This window comes from Cydia amplana, chromosome 5, assembly GCF_948474715.1.
Source record: "Cydia amplana chromosome 5, ilCydAmpl1.1, whole genome shotgun sequence".
In the NCBI taxonomy this organism is placed as follows: domain Eukaryota; kingdom Metazoa; phylum Arthropoda; class Insecta; order Lepidoptera; family Tortricidae; genus Cydia; species Cydia amplana.
This window is the reverse complement of record NC_086073.1, coordinates 8,620,548-8,634,688: the sequence shown is the minus strand read 5'-3', so window position 1 is coordinate 8,634,688 and position 14,141 is coordinate 8,620,548. Positions and strand designations below refer to the sequence as shown.

The 14,141-nt window shown below is 38.4% G+C and overlaps 1 protein-coding gene across 2 annotated transcripts; it reads right to left on the bottom strand.

Annotated features, from left to right (window-relative positions):
• Window positions 1-856: 856 nt before the first annotated feature.
• On the bottom strand, window positions 857-13,140 carry LOC134647926 (aromatic-L-amino-acid decarboxylase). Of its 2 annotated transcripts, XM_063502301.1 has the most exons (7): window positions 12,829-13,140; window positions 6,570-6,608; window positions 5,911-5,995; window positions 5,328-5,562; window positions 2,385-2,634; window positions 2,129-2,277; window positions 857-1,702 (listed from the first exon to the last, which is right to left on the bottom strand). In XM_063502301.1, the coding sequence occupies exons 2-7, from the start codon at window positions 6,598-6,600 to the stop codon at window positions 977-979; spliced, it is 1,476 nt and encodes a 491-aa protein (XP_063358371.1). In that variant the 5' UTR covers window positions 6,601-6,608; window positions 12,829-13,140; the 3' UTR covers window positions 857-976. The 2 variants fall into 2 exon arrangements, with proteins under 2 accessions (XP_063358371.1, XP_063358372.1); XM_063502302.1 differs by lacking the exon at window positions 6,570-6,608 and having other exon boundaries at window positions 861-1,702.
• Window positions 13,141-14,141: the final 1,001 nt, after the last annotated feature.

Sequence of the window (14,141 nt, the reverse complement as noted above, 5' to 3'; positions counted from 1 at the left end):
TCTAACAAAAGCTGTCAAAAAGTGACATCCGCAGCGACATGTATTACAAGTTACAAGTTTTTGATAAACAGGGCACAGGTGCCTAGCCCAGCTAGATGCCAATAGTTTGCGCCGTAGCGAACGAAACGCTAATGTCTCTCTGTCGCACTAACATAGAAGAGAAGAAGTACAAGTAGGTATGTTGATATGGTACAGTCAGCAGCAGAATTTGCTAAGCGGTGAGTGTTATTCACTTAACAATAAATTAAGTCGCGTCAAGATTATTTTGAACACCTGACCCGCTTAGCAACTTCTGCTGCTGACTGTACCGAGGTCCCTGGTATGTCAAAAATGAAGTTTTGAGATTTTTTTTAACCTTAAAGATTATAAAATATACTTTTCCCTTGTTGATGGTCCCACTTGATATACAATAATATTATTTCGAAGAAATGTAACTAAATATATACCTATGTATGCTTAATATAAATTAGCACCTTGCAACGTAAATCAATCTGATTGATACTGTTATTAAATATTAAGAATAAATATTACAGAAATAGGTACTGCTTCATACTCACAATATGTTTTTCGGTTATAGTTAAGTGTGGGGGTTTTAATTCGTGATACCTACCCCCAACTTTTTCGAAGACATTCGTCGGGTAGTTAAAGAAATTCCCCCTTCCTTCTAAATATCTCTGTTTTTGATATAATTTGCTAGAGTATGCAGTTATCCCTGATCATGACCAGTAAAAGCTGTGTATAAAACAAATTAATTCTCGATATTGGTACTCGTTACAATATTATCCTGACTTCTTAATGTTTTAACTACTCTGTAAGTAATTATATTTAAAGAGAAACCAAGTAGATAGAGGGCTGCTCGGTGGAACACCATGTTTTACAAGAACTTACTCTATTGATATAACATATACTTGGTGTTTAGGGCTTGATCGGGTAACTGCTCAACATCTGCCTTTAACATTTTTGCATTGTCGTTTGTCTACTTTTTTAATTTCTTAAGGACTTCATCGGCTGAAGCCTTTACTTCCTCCCACGACCCCTGGATGTCCTTATCCTCGGTGAAGCGTGAGCAAACAGCAAGCCTTAGGAAGTACACATCATCGATCTTGGACGGCACGAGGTGAATTCTGCCCCGTCCGTTAATCGTTCTCAGCAGCTCCTCGTTAACCTCATTACTTTCCTTTAATTTGAAACAAACCAACCCCATTGTCACCTCTTCAAATATCTCAAATCTCTCGTCTTCCAAGCACAGCTTTTCGAAATAATGAGCTAACGCTATATGCTTTCTAATGTGCTTTTGAAGATTCTCGACTCCGTATAATCTCAAAACGAACCAGAGCTTAAGGGCTCTGAATCGACGGCCCAAGGGAATTTGCCAGTGGCGGTAGTCAGGGGCGGAGCCCTGCTGGTCATGTTTCAGGTACAGAGGATCCACGTTGAACGCGTCGACGATCCAGCGTGGCTGCTTCAGCCACATGGCTGAGCAGTCGAAGTTAACCAACATCCACTTGTGAGGGTTGAAGTTGAAGGAGTCGGCCTTCTCGATACCCTTCATCAGGTAACGGTATTCGGGGCAGATGAATGCAGAGCCGGCGTAGGCAGCGTCGACGTGGAGCCACAGGTTGTCGTCCTCCGCACAAATGTCACCGATCTCATCAAGCGCATCGAAGGTGCAAGATGACGTCGTGCCCAGGGTTGCCACAACCTGAAAAACAATATACCTAGCTCATAAATAAGTTGATAGACGGACGTTATTATATAGTCACATAGCGATCTAAAAATGAGCAACATGAAAAAATATTGAGATACATAAATACCAATTTGTAAAAGACACAGAAGCACATTAATGGATGGCCAGCTAAAGGACGGAACAGGTTGCTGCTCTCAGCACATACTTTAGCCCTTTGACCGCCAAAGACGTCAACTGACGCGAGTGGCTACAACCCAATATCAACCTTCGTGCATTCCGACCAGATTCGCGATGACGCGCTGCACACGATAGGTGTGGCGTTCAAAGCATTAATAGAAATATAATAGGAATATGAGAGAAGGTAGAGTACAAGACTTATTCGGCACGATCATTAACAAGGAAGAAAAATACTAACAATTATTAAGACGTAAAGAAACTTACGTAGAAGGGTATAAGTCCTTTGGCCTTGTCTTCCCTGATCGCGTCGCGGAGGATGTCGGCGCGGAGCCGTCGCTTGCCGTCCGGCTGTAGGCAGCGCAACTTAACCCCGCCGAGGAGCCCGGCGCGCTCCACTGATGAGTGCGCTTGTTCTGAAATTATAATTTTTTAATTAGATTTATTCTGATAAATGTTTTGGAGCAGAATCACTGGCGAAGATAATTATTAAACTCGAGTTTTTTATAGGGTAAGTACTTACTATTGCAATATCCCACAAGCTTGGAAAGTATATCCGAGTCGGTCCAGTCTGGATGTTGCTCGCGAACTCTATGCATGACCCTGGACTTGGCCCCGAGGAGAGCCACGAGAGTAGCCTCGCTGGCAGTTCCCTGGATCACGCCGCCGCCCTCGCCGCCCGAGCGCGCCAAGAACTCCTCCGGCAGACCCAGCATCTGGCCCAGCCAGTCTAACATGACTACTTCTAGCTCGGTGCATGCGGGACTAGCGATCTGGAAGGTGAGTAAAATTTTATATCATTAGCTTGTTGACAGAATCTGAGTAGTGGACAATATTTCTGGTTTTCAGGGAACGAAGGCTACGCTACACCCGTTGGTTCATTCGTCACATCCACTGATAGAGTGAAAAATGAAGGTATTTAGGTAACGTTTTTTTTTTTTTCGGACAACGCTAATAAATAGAGTGTTTTATCTAATTGCATAGGTGCTATACTGTACATACGCTTGTTAACTCGGCCCCTTAATGGCACATACATACCACCCTGGGGTCCCGTTGTTTCCCATAAAGTTTTAAGTCATAAAGTATTGTTTGCCATATTATCATTAGTCATAAAACTGAAACCGTTAACATTTCAGGATTTTCGTTAGGTTGCCCTATAGATAGGTTAGGTTAGGTTTGTTTTATGGCAATCCTGAAAAGTGACGCGTTTCTGAATTAAATGAATTATGACTAACGAAAATTCGGGCAAACAATACATTATGGCTTAAAACTATTTGGGAAACAATAGAGACCCACATACCCTATCTATTAGGTAGGTAATTGAAATCAATAACCATTAATTGGCTGATTTTTAGTAGCACGTGACTTTATCATGAAATCAAGGATGTTTATTTGGGCAGTACCTACAAGAACACTGAAATAGTAAATGAACCAGGCATCTTTGCATTTGCGACACCTTTATTGCCCACCTCACTGTATTATCAAAAGCTGTAACGGCATTAAAATAACTCATATTGATATATTTTTAGGCTCCGTTTTTGTTGCCAATCTATTAATTTTAGTACCTGTTTCTATTTTTTTACTACCCTAATTCGATTAATTAGTTGACCGGTTAAATACGTGCCACATAGACTAGGAATCCTCTAGCTAGACGGAGTTTAGAGAAATTATTTCATGAAACCGATGCTGCCAAAAATACTGGGGTGCGGGGGACGAGGTGAGCGAGTCCCGTGCCGTGATTGGTCCGTTCAAAGACACTGACATCACACAAAGACACTTTGACTCGAAAATGGAGTAAAACTACCGTATATTTGTGGCAGAGGGGATAGCGCTACTATGCTCAGTCTAGAGGATGTCTTGTCTGTGACGTGCCATAACCTATCCATTGACTCGTATGGAACATTAATTTAAAACATGTTCCTCGTACCCAACGCCATATAGGCACCTTCAATTCGTACAAGAAACAAGGTATAATACTGAATATACTGTCTATTACTTTTTACTAGCTTGGTGCCAACCATGGAATGAATACGTAACCAAAATAATTGCTTTGTATGCCGACCGCATATATATTTACTTTGCCACAACTGAGGATTGTGTTAAAGCACTTGAACGAGTCTCTTGCTCGATGTTGCTATCGATCTAATCGCATCAAGATACAAACAATATTCTTACTTAGTAACAAGAGAAAACTTTAAATTTTTAGACTAACTTCGTTAACGAGTTAGGTACCTATGTCCAAAACTACCAAAACTCACTAGATCATATATCGCCGCTATACTTACTCAACCTCGTATCTGCAACACTCATTTGATGACAAAAACACCCGTATTCCGATTTTCCGAATGAAAGAAAAGCGACATTTCCATCAAATGATTATTGCAGATATGAGGTTGAGTAAGTATAGCGACGATATATTATTATATGGGATAGGTACCATCAGCCGTAAAAGTGCGTAGCGACTTTTACGAGTATCAATGAATTTATTCATAATAATTTCTCATACATGAAATTTCTCCATTCAATTTCGCAGCTCACTGTACGTGAAGCTAAATTTTTTTGAGAAACGTAGATATCCGTGTACAGTATATATATATATATATATATAGGTATATATGTAACATTAAAATTTGAATGGTTGTCAACACCACCCGATTCCATTTAACATATTAGAACTTAGTACGTACAGTAGGCTAGGCTTAGAGGTCAAATGGAATCAAAACGTGGTGATACATTTTTTTTTCATTAGCCCGAGCCTTCAAAAGCCTTCATGTTAGTCTTCAGGCACCCTAATTGCCTAAATATTACGTAACATGAGGGCGACTACTCGACCAGGTTTTAATATTGTGTTATGTTATAATACTCTTATTAAGTACTTTTTATTATGAACGAATGGGACCGGTTTTCCTTGTTCGCGTTTCGTATCGTGAACTTGACACTGGCATTGAATTGATTTATACATTCAAGTAATATTTAAATAAGAAATGGGTAACTGTTAAAACTTATAAACTGTATCAAGATTACCATCTTCAAATGTACACAGTATATACTGCAGTAAATCATTCTTATTCTTATTATGCTTATGCGTCTGTCTACGCCTAGGATGGGATTTTGAAATATACCAAATGCAGCCAAAATGTTTTGTCAAAATCGGTTTAAGGGTTTAGCCGAGAAACGGTACCAGACAGGGTGACAGGCTTAATAGTATCAGTGATATTTAGTCTGATAAATGATAATGATAACCAAAACAAAACTTTTCATGTCAACCACAATGACAAGTTAAGTAAGAGTTCGCAGGCGGGAAGTAGTGTGCGGTGCGTGACGCTTGTCATGTCATGATGTCACACTCGACACCATCTCGTTTGTAATTTTTGTTAATGTTGTGTCAAAAATCGACGGTTCATGTAACCCCACCATAAAATTATAACCACAGCCAAAAGCGATAGATAACCAAAAGAAATCTTACCCAAGTAAATCCGATGCAGGCGATAGCGCCACTCAGCATGTCAGCCACAATGGCGGGGTAGGAGTTGGCAGTGGGGAAGTAGGCGTGGAAGCGCGGCGAGTGCCAGTGGGTGACGCCGGTCATGACGACGCGCTCGATGTCGGCCATCACGGCGGTCCACGGCTCGGGCTGCTCGGGGGCCTGCTCAGGAACGAGCGGCCGCAGGTAGCCGGGCTTCACTGAAGGCACCACTTGCCTAGAATATAAATGTTGAAGGTTAATTATTTGCCCGTGACATCTGAACTAAGGCTGCCTAAAGAGAGGGTCTGGCTTCCAAAAGTTATTTACACAAAGAAAAGATTATAGACATCAAACAACGCACATAGATTTTTTCGTTTCTTTGCGTCAATTTACTGAACTGGCTAATAGGCTAACAGCGCTGAAGGAAGAGGTCTTTGGGATAATACTGCTTGCAAGCCGTACAACAGCAAGACCTTCAGGATTGTTTTGAGTAGGTATTATACCTACTTATTCTTTATCAGATCCTTTTAAGCAATATCTCGCTGGTTATTCCCAGAAAATAAATCAGTTCAATGCAGCTTACCTGTCCCTTATGTTCTCCAAGTACTCGGCGATGTAGTCAGTCATCGCCTTAGCGAAATCTTTGAAATCACCCGCCTCCATGGTTTCTGTAAAACACAATTATTTACTTTAATTGTTTGGCGTGCCAAATGAGAATAGTTATATATCTAAAGTACTACCTACGTAATTTTTTTTATATTATACACAACTAGCAAGCCTCAAAACTTGAATAGCTAAGATATAATAATATATTAGATCTCTATTACGGGAGTGCAACGCAGTTTTTTGAATACTTCAAGTGAAGGTAGGAAAGTCTGGAATATAAGAATATTTCTGAAACTTAAACGTTTCAAAATACCAAATGAAAACGCATATATACGTATGAAAATGCGTAAACGCAGCTCACAAAATCGTGCAAATCGAAATTACAAGTAATCCGCGGAGAAGCACACATGACAATTTAAGCTGAAATAAAAAGCTGATAACATTGTCAAATAAATCTAAATATGGTCGTCATACAACTATGTAGGTAATAACTAATAACACTAAAATGTAGTACAATAGCAAATTAATAAAAAAAAAAATTAAATAGGTAGTTATAACACAATATTACTTCAAATACTATGCTGCAAAGAAAACTAAGTAACATGCAGATGATTTCTGATGAAAATTAGAACGAACCGAATTTGAGCGATGTGTCCTGGTGAGTCATGTTTCCGCCTAGAAATTAAACCCATTTTATTGTAGTTACTATTTTTTACAATGCGTTACGATGTGTTGGCAATCAAACCGTGTAATCATTTAATAAATTCAATAAGTATGGCGCGAGATACAGATAAATAGCCTATATATAAATAACTTTATTATTAGAGTTAGACCGAGAAAAGTCTGCAACGATTTTGATAGCACACGCAGTGCAAGTGTAAGTTCATAGAAGTTTGACGTTGAAAACATTAATAGTAGGTTACGTCACACAGGGCTTGGTCAACTATAATATTTGGATTTTTTATTTGCTATTTACATATACTATAGTGGTGATCCTACTGTCAAATATCAGTACATATATCATACATGAATTATTGTTACTAAAGATAAATAATTATATTAATTAAGGTAGGTAAGTCCTTTCAGAAAAGTGGTAGTCTAATGCTTCTTGTGTGGCTTTTTACCACTAGACCTGATATATATTAGATTTTAAACCTAATAATACAATAGAGGTACTATACTAAGTAATGATACAGATTATGCTAGGTACCTACACACGTATAGGTGAAAAATAATTTCAAGTTTGGTGGTATATAAAGACTGTGTTTCCATTTTAAATCTCGCTAAATATTTGCTACTAGATTTATCATATTAATTTGAACCCACAGCCAGTAACTATCATAATTAGGTGTACAATTACCTAGGTCACAAAGTTCAGTTAAATTGGAGGTCCTTGTTCCTTATTCAATGTCGAGAGAACGGAGCTTGCGCAACGCCGGGCGGCGCGGCGACCAAGTGGTGCGAGGTTATGTGCAGACCTCGCCGGCTGCGGATAACGCGGTTTCCAACAATATTCCACGGCACAAGGGGATTTACACACGTACATAGTACTAATAATATAACTAGATAAAAATGACAAATGTATCTACTCTATGTAAACACGGCAATTGTTCTGAAGAATGTCCTTCAGGTCCCGTTGAATTCATTTCGTCGGAGTCACAAAGGAGTCATTGACATTCGAGTACCTATTTTTAAACATATCAGCATCACTTTCAAAGTGCTACTAGGTACTTCAGTAAATTTATTTTTGACTGTTTCGCGGTATCGTCGTTATCGGTGTCGTTCATCTAATTAAGAACCTATAAGATTTATTAAGATAGGTACTTATTTAATATTTATGTTTAAATGCCAGCCACTTGTATAGCCTTATTCCTTTAGAGCATTTGAGGAGGACTGTGTCCAGCAGTAGGATAGAACGTTGGGAGGGTACCTGTACCTACCTCTATATATAAGCTGAATTATTATTGACCGAAGCGTTAGCGAAGGTCTCCGTTTTAACTCGGGGATTTTGCTTTATTCCCGATGTTCTCCTCTACAGGTCGCAATTCTTAAACGATTCTCGTGAAATTTTGTGATCAGATTCTATGATTAAATAGCTTTTTTTATCGATCCAGTTTTTGGAATTTTTTCAAAATGCGGAAATTGACTTAAGAGTCTAATGGCGCTTAAGACCATTGTGAGTTCATTGTGATAACGACTCAAAGACGTACCTAGGTAAGTATTTTTTAGGGTTCCGTAGCCAAATGGCAAAAAACGGAACCCTTATAGATTCGTCATGTCTGTCTGTCTGTCTGTCCGTCTGTCCGTCTGTCTGTCCGTCCGTATGTCACAGCCACTTTTCTCCGAAACTATAAGAACTATACTGTTGAAACTTGGTAAGTAGATGTATTCTGTGAACCGCATTAAGATTTTCACACAAAAATAGAAAAAAAACAATAAATTTTTGGGGTTCCCCATACTTCGAACTGAAACTCAAAATTTTTTTTTTTCATCAAACCCATACGTGTGGGGTATCTATGGATAGGTCTTCAAAAATGATATTGAGGTTTCTAATATCATTTTTTTCTAAACTGAATAGTTTGCGCGAGAGACACTTCCAAAGTGGTAAAATGTGTGTCCCCCCCCCTGTAACTTCTAAAATAAGAGAATGATAATACAAAAAAAAATATATGATGTACATTACCATGTAAACTTCCACCGAAAATTGGTTTGAACGAGATCTAGTAAGTAGTTTTTTTTTATACGTCATAAATCGCCTAAATACGGAACCCTTCATGGGCGAGTACGACTCGCACTTGGCCGCTTTTTTTACATTTTCTCGCGCGAGGTCTACAGCTCATAGAGCCCTAGATATTGCCTGTTATAGAGTGACTTGAGTTAGTTAGGTGAGTGAGTTAGGTTAGTGTTATATGTAGAGTGACTTGAGTTATTAATTGGTGACAAGAAACGCGGCGTAACTAAGTTTCCTCCGTGTCTGTGCGCCAGTTCGCTCGTATCCGGTCCTTTGTGCAACATTATATCCGCTTTGATACAATTTTGGTTTAAGTGGTGCGACCTTCGCTGATTTATAACTGAACTCATAGCTACTTCGATCTTGTATTTCGTATCCATCAATATTACATACCTAGGTACTAGGGAGGTGAATTCGTGAATGATCCGGACCGCAGGTGTTTGTGCGAATATGCGATCTGGCTTTACAAATTACCGCCCGTGGTTTGTCTAAAGTTTTACGTCTTGCCTTGGCCAGGAAGTGAGATTTTCTTCTCGCGTAGCGGGGAGAAAATCCCATAGATGGTATCTATAACCAATTTTTAGTTTTTAGGGTTCCGTACCCAAAGGGTAAAAACGGGACCCTATTACTAAGACTCCGCTGTCCGTCCGTCCGTCCGTCCGTCCGTCCGTCCGTCTGTCACCAGGCTGTATCTCACGAACCGTGATAGCTAGACAGTTGAAATTTTCACAGATGATGTATTTCTGTTGCCGCTATAACAACAAATACTAAAAACAGAATAAAATAAAGATTTAAGTGGGGCTCCCATACAACAAACGTGATTTTTGACCGAAGTTAAGCAACGTCGGGCGGGGTCAGTACTTGGATGGGTGACCGTTTTTTTGCTTGTTTTGCTCTATTTTTTGTTGATGGTGCGCGATGGAACCCTCCGTGCGCGAGTCCGACTCGCACTTGGCCGGTTTTTTTTTATACATTTTACACTCTCGATCTAACTTGGGTACACCAGGTATTACAGCTACCTACTCGGTGACACTATTGAATATACTACTTATTGATATTGTATAAAGGGTAATATTGTTATGTTTGACCATACTCTGAGGGGTGGATATGTAGGTCTTACTGACCAACTTTGACTATGGGGCCAATCCCCGAAAATGCGAAAAAAAAATCTGCTGTTCTATAGAAAACATTCACGAAAGTTATCTGAAATAATATAAAATGCTCCTTTAAGGAATGATTTTTTCTAAAAAAATCTCGTAACTACAAACACGAATTCACGAAGGTACTAGTAGGTAGGTATATTTTTTGTGTAGTTCCGATTTTTAGCTTGTTTTGGTAGTTTTTTCTTGGTCTATTTATAGTAGGTAGGTACCTACTTACCTAATTATAGTTAAACATAGTTGCATTAACTAGGTACCTAATTAGATGGGGCTTAAAATTGTATTGAGATTATTGTGTCAATAGCATTCATTAATTATGACCCAGACTTGGACGTCGTCATTAACCGTAACAAAACGGTATTCTTAGAACCAATTATATCCTTACCGTAGGACGAGCGAGATCCAAGGCAGTCGGATGGATTGCACGATTTAGGTACACGGCACACGCAATCTGTCGCGAATTTGGTTTACAAACACTTTCTGGGATTATCATGAATTGCTAGATCAAGTTCTAACAGATCGCATGCGTAATAAGCAATGCCGTGTTATTAGGGGCAATTTACCCATAATACAGTCTCCTGATGCTATTTCAGCGGCGGTGGAGCGGCCCAAGTGTTCACAAATATATAAACAAAGCCCGGATATATTTGAGCGTCTCGTCCGCTCCGATATACCTGATATAAAAGGAATGTTTATTATATTTATCTTTTATCCTTATTATAAATTAGCCTTGGCCTATACTTCATCTTGCGATAAGTTGGGCAGGAAATTAGTAAATGCGGTAAACACCGTTTCCCCAGACGGGGGATCCCTTGCCGCGTTAATAAATACTTACGAAGTGTCGACCTGCCATAAGGTAAAAGGTACGTGTATCTACACGGTAGTAGTAGACCGCCGTGCGTCATCGGTGTTTGGATTTATCCACTAATGAATATGTTCCGCTAAAAGTGAAACGCTGGTTGGAAAACCCCTAGATGTCAACCCGCTTCAGTTATTTTGTTATCGTTATCGAATACGATTTTTATTTTCCTTGTTTTCAAAATACGCTACTCGCGCTATAATAACGTAACGTCTTTTAAAAAACTGGCCAAGTGCGAGTCGGACTCGCGCACGAAGGGTACCGTTATCCGTATTCAGTACCATTATCTATAAAAACGGCAAAAAAATCACGTTTGTTGTATGGGAGCCCCCTTAAATATTTATTTTATTCTGTTTTTTAGTATTTGTTGTTATAGCGGCAACAAAAATACATCATCTGTGAAAACTTTAACTGTCTAGCTATCACGGTTCATGAGATACAGCCTGGTGACAGACGGACGGACAGACAGCGGTCTTAGTAATAGGGTCCCGTTTTCACCCTTCGGGTACGGAACCCTAAAAAGGGCCAAGAGTATTTTAATATCAAACTATATGTTGTAGGGCTCCGTAGGCCATAGGTACTATTTCAGTATTTATATACAAGCATTTTAATCGACAAGAATGAACTCTACTTATTCCTACTCGTGATCGTCGTGATTAGTTACTGTATTTACCCTATTTTAACGTCCTTTAACTATTAAAAAACGTTTTTTTTTTCATTATTTTTGAAGCCTATTTACAGCATTTACATATCTACCTAAAGTAAAAAAATAACCAGGACACTTTACGCGTAACAGCGTAGGTGTACGGTGTACCTAAGGAAGGTATACCTACAAATAAAATATTTTAGTAATTTTAGAGTTATGTAATAACTGCAACTACTAATTATTCATTAATTAGGGCATATAATGCATGTGACAAATCAATCGTGGCAAATTCATTGACAAGGGCAAACAATAGCCGTGACAAAGACCAGTTTAATGACGTTTGAAAGTTGACAAATGACCTTTGGTTATTCGAATAGTATTGTAATATGTAGTACATTACGATGCTAGTGCGAAAAGTAGGAAATTCGCAACGAGTGGCGATAAATTGAAACACGGCCGAAGGGAGTGTTTTAAATCGACGAGTTGCGAATTACCTTTTTGCACGTGTATTATATACTTACCTACTTATAGGTACCTCGTTTTACAATACATAAACTAGTTTTTCAGAATCGCTAACCTACTGTTTATGGGCAGCATATCTATGGGAACCTCTTTAAATTTTGAATTTAATTTAATTTCAATTTCAGAAATTTTCAACCATTCACCAATGACAGTTTTTAGGATATATCCCGCTTACAGACAGACGAACGGACGGACAGACCGTAAACTTGGTAAATTTTCAACTGACCTACAGGTACGGAACCCTAATAATTTATGTGATAGTACAGAACCGTCGCACTTTTAGGCGCAGGTATCTCACATTTCGGTTCGCTTCCTACTTTTGGTATAAAAATAGAGATAGCGAGATACTGTAATTGTGCTGGCAAAAATAATTTCTCTCTCCGTTGCAAGTTGCTCAGGAACGTGCCTTTTCCTTTATAAGGGAATTTCTTCGCAATTTTTCCCGAGTAACCAGTTATATGTAGTGTCAGGAAGCGTGTTCGTTATAATGTACATTTGTTAAGATGCTTTTTATGCTTGCTAAATGCTTAGGTACCTATAACATTGGTTGTTAATCAATATAAAACATTATAGCAATAGCAAACTCAATGTATTATTAAACCTCACTTAATTTTTTTTTAGGTAATTACCTACTTAAATATAACAGAACAGGGTGAATTTTAATTACTTAGGTAAGAATTCTCGTAAAATGTTAAAGTTGGTAATATAAATATTTAACCATGTATTTGTATTTAATCTTTTAGATATAATTCCTTATCTTGTCTCATTGTCATATTTATGGTAACGAAAAATTTCGTATCTTCTTAAATGTATTTGTATCGCACTTTAGAAACAAGTTTTAGTTAAGTTATTAATATAATCAGTCGCAGCAATGATATTGATAAGGAATTTAAATTCGCATTAAACTTAACTCCGATTTAAAATTAACTTAATTTTGTTAATATAGTTACGACAATAATCTCTGTTGTTGCACTTACCTAGTATAATTCCTCACAAAAACAAAATTTCAAACAAAAACACAGCCTTCACCTCGGTAATTGGCAACAAAAATAAAGTAGCTAATTGATTTGATTGCTTTCGTGCGATCGTTTATTCGCGCAGCGGACCGTGGTTTAGGAGCGTGGCCACATTCACACTACGGCGCGCCGCGGGCCTTGCCTGCCTTATATACCCTCGCAACAGCCAGTATATCTCCAGCACCTATATAGTTAGACTCCATCAGGAGGATTACCCTCGCGCATGAGCCGTCAGCCCGAATACTAATATTATAGCCGACCACACTAAACCTGATTAAAGTAATAAGAGGGTTGCAACCCTATTTCAATGACACACCACCACCAGTTCGAACATTAATTTATTAACCATTAATAAACCGTAAACTTTGATTATTTAACACAAACTTCGGTGCTTCAGAAAGTATAGGATCAATCGAATAGTGCTGTATCAGCCATTCTGGGCAAACATTATTTCGTGCTTTTTAGGGTTCCGTAGTCAACTACCCTTATAAAGTATAAGTATCTTCTGTCAAGACCCATTATCTCGGGAACGCGTGGAGATATCGAGTTGAAATGAAAACCATATACTTACCTACTCAGGTCTACCTCAACACCTACAGTCCTTTGATGCTGTGAATAAAATTTAACGTAAAAAGATACGGCAGTTTATGCCGCAAAAACGTGGGTATATTTCGACACTCAACGGAATCAAAATTTATAGGGTACCTACTTCCCGTTGACCTAAAATAGAACCATCCTAGAACTATGAAATTTGACAAATAATATCGTCTGACACTACAAGTACCTACAGGAAACAATCTGAAAACTATAAATCTGTAAAAAATGAAAAAGAATCATTTAAAAAAAATCTGTTAAATTTGTACGGAACCCTCGGTGGGCGAGTCCGATTCGCACTTGTCTGGTTTTTTTAGTAGCGCCGATTCTAAATTAATAATCTGTTACGGTTTTGATCTTGTTTTGATACGACAATATTTAACATTATCAAATTCAAATGTTTTAAACGCCACTTAGATATTTGTCGGGCAGGTCGGGTCATTTAAGAAAATATCTTCAAAGTGTCATGATAAGTAGGTACCTACATAAAACTACCAAAAGTAATACGCGTCAGATAAATATTTTTATGATTGATTATTACCTAATTTAAAGACATGCAAAACGAGCGGGAAGTGATTTCCGATACGAAAGCAAAGTTATTAAATGCGCGTTATCAGATTTTATAGATTAGTATGAGAGAGTGGGGTACAGAACAGAGTGGATCAATGGTAACAGTGGAT